At 50.0% G+C, this 10,517-nt stretch overlaps 3 protein-coding genes across 3 annotated transcripts; 1 reads left to right on the forward strand and 2 right to left on the reverse strand.

Annotated features, from left to right (window-relative positions):
• Positions 1 to 105: 105 nt before the first annotated feature.
• B0J16DRAFT_4467 (glycosyl hydrolase family 47-domain-containing protein) lies at positions 106 to 3,672 on the reverse strand. Its single transcript, XM_046133868.1, has 2 exons — positions 3,311 to 3,672; positions 106 to 3,257 (listed from the first exon to the last, which is right to left on the reverse strand). The coding sequence occupies exons 1-2, from the start codon at positions 3,467 to 3,469 to the stop codon at positions 303 to 305; spliced, it is 3,114 nt and encodes a 1,037-aa protein (XP_045988333.1). The 5' UTR covers positions 3,470 to 3,672; the 3' UTR covers positions 106 to 302.
• Positions 3,673 to 3,849: 177 nt separating this feature from the next.
• On the forward strand, positions 3,850 to 4,270 carry B0J16DRAFT_4492 (uncharacterized protein). Its single transcript, XM_046133873.1, has one exon. It carries the CDS (start codon positions 3,889 to 3,891, stop codon positions 4,114 to 4,116), a length of 228 nt encoding a protein of 75 aa, XP_045988334.1. The 5' UTR covers positions 3,850 to 3,888; the 3' UTR covers positions 4,117 to 4,270.
• Positions 4,271 to 6,159: 1,889 nt separating this feature from the next.
• B0J16DRAFT_4489 (uncharacterized protein) lies at positions 6,160 to 8,206 on the reverse strand. The gene is made up of 3 exons (XM_046133872.1): positions 7,818 to 8,206; positions 6,789 to 7,727; positions 6,160 to 6,737 (listed from the first exon to the last, which is right to left on the reverse strand). Exons 1-3 carry the CDS (start codon positions 7,950 to 7,952, stop codon positions 6,234 to 6,236), a joined length of 1,578 nt encoding a protein of 525 aa, XP_045988335.1. The 5' UTR covers positions 7,953 to 8,206; the 3' UTR covers positions 6,160 to 6,233.
• Between the last annotated feature and the right edge of the window lie 2,311 nt (positions 8,207 to 10,517).

Raw genomic sequence — 10,517 nt, forward strand, 5'->3', positions numbered from 1 at the left:
TTCAATTTCACGCATATAGAATGGGGGGTCTAGGATACTTTGATATAGCTATATAAAGAAAGATCTCAAACTAGTAATGACACAATGACGGTGTTATTTGCATCTAGGAACAACTTGGTTACTATAATTCTAAATCGGCAGTAGAACTAGTCTTGACCATGATGTCCTGATAATATACTTGAGAAGAACGCTTGACAATGTCCAACTCTTTTACTTTGTCCAAAGAAATGCGCTGCTCATGCAAAATTGATTTTAAGACACCACTAGTAAAACTCCAAGACATGCATCACGCTCTTCACGTGTTATAAGACAATGGCGTTCTCTATCAGCATCCCCTGACTCTCTGCCAGGTACTTGCGCCGCATTCCCACACCTTTGGCTTCACCAAAACGCGCATAGTCACCTTTGCCACCACGCATGAGGACCAGCGGCACGCCGTTGAGCCGCTCCATGCCTCTGGGTGTCTTTTGTGCTACAGTCAAAAGGGGACGTACTAGGTCCTCGACACCTTCCTCATCCTCGTCCTCGTCAATGACAATGACAAGTTGTAACGCGTGCGGGGACGATGAAAAGTTGGGGATGCGTTCAAGCTTTTCACTAAAAGAGCAGCCGCCACGTCGAAGAACTATGATTTGATGTTGTCGGGACGATGCTTCGGGCAGTGGAGCATCGCACGCTTGACCACCGAGGAAGACAGTGCGCCAAGGAAAGTTGGCAGCAGGTCTGCGAGAGTTGTAGCTTGGCGAGCCGGCCATTGGTGTGTCGACAATTGGCGGCATCGGGAATGCACCTGGGCCGGTCGCTGTATAAGCCGACCATCGGAGCGTAGTGGGGCCGGGCCCGTTCCCTTCCGACTCCGGAAGGTCCGTATAAGCCGGTTCAAAGACGGAGCTCACGGCACGGAGCAATGATTTAAAAAGGGACTCTGATGGCAGAGCTGCGTGACTGTTAAGAATTTCACCAGATGCATTTACACCTGGAGCAGGTGCCGGTGCACTGGTATTCAACTTCTCGGGGGCGTCGAGAAGAAGATCGATCTCAACCATATCTTTCCGTCGGAGGCAAGTAAAAGCTTCATCCTTGTAATTTCTCACATGCTCTGCATGGAAAAATACATTCTCGTGTCTGCCGAGCTCTCGACCTGCCGCATGCGTAATTCTCCAAAACCCATCTGCTGCTCTACTGCCTTGTCGCTCCAATTGCAGCCGCATGTTGTCAAGATTGCGCACTGTTGGCCCATTGTGACTGTACCACACGAGGGAAGTACCGAAGCGAGAAACGAGAGAGCTGGCTGTGTCACCCGGTGGGAACTCTATCCAAGCCAGCACGCGCTCGGCGGGTGCCGTGCATACACCATCTTGTGGCAGCATAGTTGGAGGCAATGTCCACGGGAACATCGTGTAATTGGTTGTGGCTCGATATTTCGTCACAAGACCCTTTTTCTTATCGAAAACTTCTACCGCCTCGAGCGGGCCGTGTACGTCGGGGGTGTTGTGAAGATCGACGAATAATGCGACACTGAACAAATCAGGACGAGCAGCTGTGGCGGAACCAGCAAGCCCTGCTACTGTAGGGACAGGACACGTGCGAGTGAAACTTTGATCCTCAGTATTATTGCTGGCTGCTTGGCGTTTTGTCAAAGAACGCCGTAGCGTAGGCTTCGGACGAATCCGTTTGGGAATGATGAGGGGATGGCCCTCTGTTGAAAAGACAAATGCAGCATCGACCTTGTTGAGAGGATGGTCGGGGTCGAAGAGTAGATACATATACTTTGTCGTTTCACCAAGGAAGAAACTCTCCATGCGATCAGACAGTTCACCTGTCCTGACGTCTTGAATGCCGGCCCAACCGCAGGATGTTCGACATCGGCGCTCGATGTCTCTCAGAACCATTTCGCCAACGTGCAAGTACCACGGATCCTGCGTGGCACGATATATGTAGTATGTTGACTCTATAAACTCAGGACGACCTGGCCACCAGCCGAGCCCCTGGTCAACATTGTTTTCACGAACTGACCATCGCTCGGGTAGGGCAGAGTATCGTGTCCAGAGCGCAGTATACACAAGATTCGCTTCTATAGCTTCGTCAACCTCACCCGCCATAGCCAACAAACCTGGGTAGAAGGCTCCCAAACTGTCAATCCACATGGTGTAAGGTTGTCCGGTGGTCCGATGGATATTGGAATAGTAGGGATAATGACTTCTGTCGGTATACAGATAACGCTTGACTGAAGCATGCGCTTGATGCCATGCATCCAAGAATGCTTCAGAGGTTTGCAATTCGGTGGGAAGAGGGGGATGTATGGTATTGGGATCAAGCCACTTGGTACTGGTCTGCCGGCTGGTTGAGGTCTTGTTCGGCGTGCTGTGTCCTGACAGCAAGATGTGGCTCTTCAAAGCATATTCGAAGAAGCTGTCCATCCCTGCGCCGATTCCAGCATGTGGACCAATCCATTGTCCGCCTTCCGCATCCAACCCGTTGCCGACGAGTCCAATTTCACTCCTTCTGCCCCAAACCGCCCAGAAAGCCCGCTTAGCTGCTTGCTCGAACCGATCATCTCCTGACAGTCGACTCAAGACAGTAAACTCTAGAGTGAGGCTTCCAGCTCCGGCACTACACGTCTCTGTGATTTCCGCCGAAGAATCTTCTGGTTTGTCGCCGCCCATTTGACGAAACAGGGGAGATCTGGTGTAAAAAGGGATGCCGTGCCGGAGGTTGACTCGCGGGTATGGTATACCTGTATCCGTATAGAATGCTGGAAGAAGCCTTTGTCCAAGATCGAAAGCCAGTCTTAGAAGTTGGCCATCGTATTTAAAACCATTCGGCCAAGCGATAGGTGCCAGTTCGAGAGGGTCATCGGCTTCGACCCTCCAAGCAGGCTGCACGGTATATCCAGCAATGGGCAGCTCACCTATGGCAAAGAGGTGCGCACTAAGGAGACCTCCTAATCCACGGATGACGGTTTCAAAGACCTGAACTTTGCTATCGAGATCAAATCCCATCGCCCGTTTGCCTTGTCCGGAAATACCTGGGCGTCCGTCGCCATAGTATCGTACGAAGTCCGCCACACCGTCTTGGAAGTCGTTCAAAGCATTCGAGCCTGTTCCCGAGCCATCTTCGGGTCCGCTTGCGAGGATCGCGAGTGTTGATAAGCTATCGATGAGTGTCAGGGAGTAGTTCCCTAAGGCGTCGTTCAGTCCGATATGTGCGGGGTTTTCTCGGTCTCGTGTCAGGGGTTGGCATGTCAGAGGTCGAAGCTATTGAGAAGACAATCAGTATTATGCAACCGACAATTCGATGTCCGACCTACTTCATCTTCAGGGAACGCATGCTCCATATAGTTGTCGAAGCCATGATAAAACATATCCACGGTTTCTCGACGCAACCGCCCAAGGTGGTCTTGCCGCATCGCTTGAGCCGTCCATGATAGCACAGCCCATGTTAGCAATTTGAAAAGAACCAGTAACATCCTGTCTCTTCGCTCACGAAGCCCAAGACTCAAAGGTGCTAGCCAAGGGGAAGTGGCGCTCGATAACCGCTGGGCTCATCGGGGAGCGTAAAACAGGCAGAAGGCGACTAAACACCCAAGGAGAATTTTATGGAACGCCTTGAGTATGGCGCGCGACGGGCGCTCGGCGTCGCGATGTGAAGGTTGAGAAGGCAAAGCCGTTGCGAAGTCTAGATGATAGTTGTGTCTTGTCATCATACAGCCACCTGTGGCTGATGTGTAACCCCTGACCTCAGATTAGGCTGGGGCAGCCAATAGGCAAGACCATATTATAGCGCTCTACTGCTACGTTCATTATGAACGACTTGTTGTAATACGAATTTCGAGTCATAAATGAGTGTCGTTCATGTTGATCATCCTCAGTATATGACTACAACAGTATGGTGATAGTGGTGAGAAGCTACCTGGTAATCGAGGTAATCACTAACACAGCCAGTTTCGGTTGGTTCCTTCCCTTCATCGGCAATCTGCACATTATTCGATGCCTGGACATAAATCACTTAATCGCGTTCTTTCTCTATCTCATCCATGTACAACCATTCTTCTCCCTCGGTTTCTATTACACCGAAACCTTTCTAGTGTTGCTCATCTCAGGGCTACGAGTATAAGTTTGATTATGTTCATACGCCGCGAAGCCCAAAAAAGAAGTGCCAAGATCGGAGGTCACGATGAGAATACCTCATGCGCCAGTGCGTCACTACCCTAGCCGCTAGGTAAGGCGGAAGCGGGCCCATGAATAAAACGCCACTCTTCATGATCTCGAACTAACCATATTACAGTATGGTCCAGTCGGCCGCTGAGCCTGTTGAATTAATCGTTGTACCGACCCCGGCTAGATCAGATGTCAACGGACATAGGAACAATAACCCTTAGCCTATGGATGCCTCGAGATTGGAATAATCAGATCAGCCCCCACTCGGGATCCATTGACCATCCTCCGCTCGAATGAATCCGTTCATTACTGTCAACGCAAGGCAACTAGGCGCTGGTCGACATTTGGCAGGTCCTAGCGTGCAGGCGTGTCACCTTCTTGTTCTGAATGAGGACTGTTGCCAGCATCCAGCCGGAGTTTGATAGGTTCTTCATCAGAAGCATCGTTTTCGGTTGCGATACACAACATAACCCTTTGTGTTTCTCATAGCCCCATGACGCTGTACTGGCCGAATATCGACGATCTACAATAGCCCTGGATAACTGCAAGGAACCTTTTTGGTTCGAGGAATCCAATCATGGTGCTTTCCTGTCGACGACGTGCTTCGAAGGTAACCGTGCGAGGAAACTACTTCTTGCGAAATCGTTAGTGCTGGACTACAATAGCTACGATTGTTGCCTAGGCAAGCCACTCGCGTGGTTTCGCTGTTGTTTGTCCTCTGCCACGTCTTCTTACACGATTAACCTTTGGGGTAGGTTTATGAGCTATGCAACATTCGGTCGTTGGCGATTCATACACTGACTTGCTCATCTACATACTTGTGCGGACGGTTCTCACATGTCCATAGGAACAGGGGGCAACTCCGTGTTTGATGTCAGCTCTGGGAAGCGGCACACATGCCTTACAATGGTTTAGGAAGTGGCACATTTCGTTCACATCTTTCAGGGCATGTTTTGGTTCAGGCACGGTGTTTCCTCGCAGAAAGGACTGGGACCGCACGCACACAGTGGTTTGGGCTGGTCTATGGAGTATCTACAGAGTGTCTGCAAACCGTCGTCCATCTCTCAAGCAATTCCCGCCTTGTCTACTCTTCTATCTAAGAATGATGCAGTCGAGATCTGTCGTATCTTTGATGCACCTATGTGGGTGTGGTCAGAAGCGCTAGGTTCGCGGAAATATTTAGCCTGAAAAAGGCCTCACATCACTGACAAGCCTCGCATTGCCGAACTGTCAAACGGCGTGATCTGCATCGGGGGCTAGAAGCCTGAATCCCTGACGGCTAGGGCATCCACGACTCCACGGACGGGCCATTGGACTCCACTAGTTTAGGCTCAGGGCGACCCCGTCAAGCTTGTCTCGACACCCTCCCGGCTCTCACAGGCGACTTGAGTCCTTATCCTTGCAAACCTGACCCAGCCGCATGCAAGTTGCAGTGAAAATCAAATTTACTTGAAGCGCAATTTTCCAAACTGTCGGGACCGCAAACAAGGACAAGTTTGGTCAATACGAGTTGGGTGTTATCTCTGCCCCCCTTTCGAATTCTTTCCAGGTCTTTCGTGGTCCCCCTTGTTCTTGAGGCAATGGCACACACAACCTAGGTCATTCCACTCACTGTTGCCAGCCGTGGGCATTGACTTTGCGAAGTCGTTTACTGTCATTTGGCTTTCCACATTTCGGATACCGCTGCTGTCTTAAGCCATAAAGTCCGAAACTCAAAATTAACAGCACGTTTGATGAGATACTATGAAGATTGACACGATGATCACATACTCACGCTGTGCGTGTCAAGGGAAATATAGACATGGCAAATTCTTTATGAGCTTTCACAAGGACGTCGCGAAGCACGAACCACTCCTCAGTTACACAGCAAAAAAATCTCAAATTTCTCCAGAGCTCTATCTAAAAACTGTTCCTTGGGGTATATAAACGGCCTCTTATATGATGTGAAATGTCCAAAATGACGAGGGAAAAGCAAAGGAATACAAAGAAGGAGGGCTCTTCGTTGGGAAGATGAAGCGGTCTATAATGGTACCCAAATCATGGATCATGCTGAAGTGTCAAAGGCTTTCGGCTTTATGATCCCCTGCGTCCCCCATACATTGACTGTGATGTTGGACTCATTCTCATCATATGTGGCATGCGATCGTTTCTTTGGGGCATCGTTCCAGGTTCCATCTTGATTTGCTGATCCCACATCTGCGTCTCCATATGATCTCCTGGGGCATCTTCCTCCATCTTCATAGTTGGAAGACCATGAACCTGGTTGATAACTTCATCTTCGTGTGTTGTGTGCGAACCAATACTCATCATCTCATCGTTGATTGACATTTCGTTATCAATGCCGTGGCCAACGCGCTTTCTGACCGACGCCGGCTTGCGGCGTCGACGGATGTTGGCGTCGCCGTAAGACTCCATGTAGAGCCCTTCTTCAAGTTTTAGATCATTGGTAACTTTGATCTCGATGTCGGATGCGTTTAGGCGCATGTTCCGAGAGCCTCCCAATTCGATAAAGGTCTCGAGAACCTGCTGGTATCGATTCTTCTCGACTCTTAACCAAGCTTCGCGAAGTAAATCCTCCTGGGTATCGTTAGTATGATGCCTGGCATTCTTTAGGCTGGGAAGACTTACATCCTTTGGTATCCAGTCGTAGTACTTGGCTCGACCTCGCTTGAACTTCATCTGTAACATCTCTTTTCCAGGGGCCTTGTGAAATCGCTCTTTGAAGTCGCCCTGTATGCTCTCCCACATGTCCTGGCCCTTTTGATTGCGATGCTGCCAACGAGATTCGAATATGCAACGCTCCTCGTCGGGGCATGTGCTTTTGAGGGCTGGTGGAACCTCTTGACCGAAGCAGTTCTTGTGCTCGCTAACAGGGTCTTCGGAAGCAGCGTTTCGGGACACTCCTGGTCGCTTAGAGTGGCGTTTCTTCACCCGGCCAGTATTTTGGAAAGCAGATCTTCGACGAGGTGATGCTGTCATTGAGCGTGGGACGCCTGAAGGAAGGTTATGCAGGCTAGATTCTTCAGGACTTGGGCGTCGACCGTACTGAACCCGGTGCGGTTCACCCAGGAGTGGTGTACCAGGTATCTCGCGCTGATGCATACCCATTGGAACTTGGTGGTTATCACGAACCATCATATGCTCCTGGTGCTGCTCGACTGGATGATGGGGCATGACATAGTAGGGTTGTGGCAAGGGCTGTTGTTCTGGTGGCCCATTTGACACGCCGAAAGCTCCCATATAGGGCTCGGGTGGTCCTGGTGTTCGTCTTCCGTCATGGACATAATTGGTGTGGAGGAATTCTCCAGGGACTTGAGCCGCTTGGGAAGTCATGGGTGAGCTGGCTTGTGGTGACTGGTTGTTAACGTCGAAATGTCCAGCCCACTGCTGATGGTACATGTCTGAGCTTCCTGGAGGGGAAGGCTGCTGGTTAGGTGTACTTGGGGGAGGAGGGTATTGCGACCCAATCTTGGACACCCCGTGTAATGGAGGAGAGTCCACGACTGATATAGGAGTCAAGAGATTCGGGTCGTACTGGTTTGGGATAGTGCTGAAAGAGGAAGGAATCTGCCAAAGCATGAGTTTTGCCCTTATCGTCGGATATTGTAGAGCGCAACAAGAAGATTGTCCGCTCGATGCAGAAGAAGAATAACTTACAGATGCGTAGGATGATAGGTCGTGGTAGTTAGGAGCTGTGGTTGTAGGAATTGAGTCGTGCAAGGTGGGAGCTCCCGAAAGACCAGCCGGCTGGGGTAGACCTGGGGCAATATACTGCTGCTCAACCATGATCATGTGGGTATCAGTCTGAGGGATCGGACAATTGCAGTCCAAGTCTGTTGGTTTATAGGCGGGGCTGTATGACGGGATGTTTGCAAATTGGTAGATGATCGTTGATGCTATGGCTGACTGCAAATTCAAGATTCAGTCCGAGACAGGTGCATTTATGAGAAGTAACCAAGATGCTTCAAGAAAGCATCAAGACCTGGCGAGGCAGATAGGAAGAGTGGAAGTAAAGAAGGATTCAGCCTTTTCTGGCCGCGGCCGCTTTTTGAAGACCTGGGTGTCCAGAGATCGAGGCCAAGGTCAAGGGCAAGGGCAGGAGTAAGAAGCTGAGGGAGACAGAGCCTTGTGGGGTCACAGACGGCCCGGCCTTTTTGTATAAATGGTGTTTGGAGATGAAGACTAGTGGAGTGCAGATCGTTGGAGTGTAGGTAGTTCTCCAGAGAGTATGTAAAGCAGCAGTAGTAGCAGTAGCAGCGACGAAGTACTAGGACATTTGGAGAGCCGTTCCTCTACAAGTTTAGGGACTCATGGACCAAGTGCCAGGGGCTACTGGGGGAGGGCTGGGGGGTGTTGAGCATACTGAACAGAGGAGGACTTCAGATACCAAGTATGGGTACAGGCTGGCGTTGCCTACGAAGTGGAGGGTTTACCTAGGTCCATGATGGCTTGCTATCCTCTTCCATACCAGGATACGACACCTAAACTGTCGTGCATATGAATAGGCGCCGAGGGGTCCAAAGCTGTGCAAGCTGGGCTGGGCTGGGCTGGAAATACGTAGAGGAAAGACTTTAGGGCAGTGGACGTGCATACCAGTGGATATGACGCTGGGGCCGAGGGGAAGTTGATGAATTGACTATCGCGGCATGAGGCTTCAAAGGGGGGCGTGTGGAAGGGAGTACTGTGCTGTAGAGGAAGAAATGTAAGTGGAAGTGGCGTTGACGTGGGCATGGATAATGGGCGTGGGTGTGGACATGGGGTGGGCAGGGGTTTCTCCATCCATCCATCCGTCCATTCATTCATTCATTCTTCCATCCTTGTATGTGTATGTATGGGTGTGAGAGAGAGAGAAGATGGGATGGGATGGGAAAAAAAGAGAATGGAGTCGTATCTCTCGACAAGGAAAACAACACCGAACTCTTTCGGATGTTTCTTCAAATTCACCACGGACCGTTACTTTACAATCCCTTCTGTATGCAGTCTACGTTGCAGTACTTGTGCATCTTCCAAGCGCGCTCTGAACCCAAATCTCTTCCCAGACATGGTCTCGAGCAGTCCTCGAATCCGACAGTCTGGATACAGTATGTAATGGAAATGTCTGGTAGCGGCCTAATCACCGACGGTGGCAAGAAGGAGATGAAGACCAAGTCCTGGAGGAAATTGCGAGCACGTTCGCCTTTCTTTCGGGGCTGTCCGGGAAAAGTTATGTCAAATGTCTTGGATGAGAGACAATGGGGGACCAAGTAAACTCAACATGAAGACATATCGACTATAAAAACAATATAGCAAAAGGTAGACATATATCGTAAGCCGCCACTACTATAAGAGAGGAAACGAAAAGCCAAACATGACTAAAGAAATAAGCTAGGTTGGAGGCTAAGAGACAAGCTGAAGCTACACACAGCACTGACCATTAAAGCTAAGTTACCTACTTACTTTTTCAGCCAGACAAGAACGCGGATCCGGGTCTAAACCTAGGCCTTGACAAGAGAAGAGACGTTTACATGACATGGGGCCAATTACCAGGAACCAAGAGAGAAACAGAAGGAGAAAGTGAACAAACCTGGGTAGGTATCCATACCGTACAGTAGTACAATAAACGCAACAAGGTGGAGAACAGAGAGTGGTGACCAAGGACCCTTTGTGTCGCCTTGGAGTGAGTGAGGGAAGAGAGGACCAGAAATGTGGGAATTGTAGTGATTGCCTGCCTATTTGTCTGCCTGCCCCCATGATGAATGAACCTAACCTCGGGCATCCCCATAAGAACAGTTCTTCTCCATCTCTTGCTATTACATTACTCAAGATTATCGTGTCTGAGGTCATGAGTAACAAACGTGCCAGGGCTGTCAGCAGGAACGCGGGACCTCGATAATCCTCTGCGGGCCGTTTGGCGTACATCGATCTCAAAGATCGACAGCTTGAAAAGAAAGGGTGCGCCAGTGACGTTTCTTGCCATACTGTACTGGGATCTTGCTTATTAGTGGAGGACGGTAGAAGAGGGCAGAGAAGAGGATTGGAAAGACGCCATTGATCTAAAGTGTGGACAAGGGTCTGTCTATTGGGGGCAGTAGAGTAGCAGTTTGGGGCTGGGCTGGGTCAAGGCCAGCACAGCACAGCACAGCTTCTTTACACAGCCAAACAACCACTTCATGTCTTAGATAGAGCTCCATAGGTACTATAGTGACTAGAGTGTAATGATTTCCACTTCTTTTTGAGTGTGAATCCGACAAAGTAACAACAGAAGCGAAAGCGGAAGACAAGAAGAGACGGAAACGGAGATGGAGGATGAAAAGGCCCAAAAAAGAAGACAGACATGACAAGAGAACAGAGTAACCTATGCCTGCAACAGCCTAGGCA

Source organism: Fusarium flagelliforme (assembly GCF_020744385.1).
Source record: "Fusarium flagelliforme strain FIESC 12 MPI-CAGE-AA-0113 chromosome Unknown B0J16scaffold_1, whole genome shotgun sequence".
NCBI classification, from domain to species: Eukaryota; Fungi; Ascomycota; class Sordariomycetes; order Hypocreales; family Nectriaceae; genus Fusarium; species Fusarium flagelliforme.

What these genes read in the sequence shown, in the direction of transcription:
- B0J16DRAFT_4467 (XM_046133868.1), bottom strand. Translation starts at nt 3,469, where the DNA reads ATGTTACTGGTTCTTTTCAAATTGCTAACATGGGCTGTGCTATCATGG. An exon ending in ATGCGTTCCCTGAAGATGAA is followed by an intron (nt 3,258 to 3,310) that starts GTAGGTCGGACA and finishes TCTTCTCAATAG; the next exon opens with CTTCGACCTCTGACATGCCA.
- B0J16DRAFT_4492 (XM_046133873.1), top strand. Translation starts at nt 3,889, where the DNA reads ATGGTGATAGTGGTGAGAAGCTACCTGGTAATCGAGGTAATCACTAAC.
- B0J16DRAFT_4489 (XM_046133872.1), bottom strand. Translation starts at nt 7,952, where the DNA reads ATGATCATGGTTGAGCAGCAGTATATTGCCCCAGGTCTACCCCAGCCG. An exon ending in ACCTATCATCCTACGCATCT is followed by an intron (nt 7,728 to 7,817) that starts GTAAGTTATTCT and finishes ATGCTTTGGCAG; the next exon opens with ATTCCTTCCTCTTTCAGCAC. An exon ending in ACGACTGGATACCAAAGGAT is followed by an intron (nt 6,738 to 6,788) that starts GTAAGTCTTCCC and finishes AACGATACCCAG; the next exon opens with GAGGATTTACTTCGCGAAGC.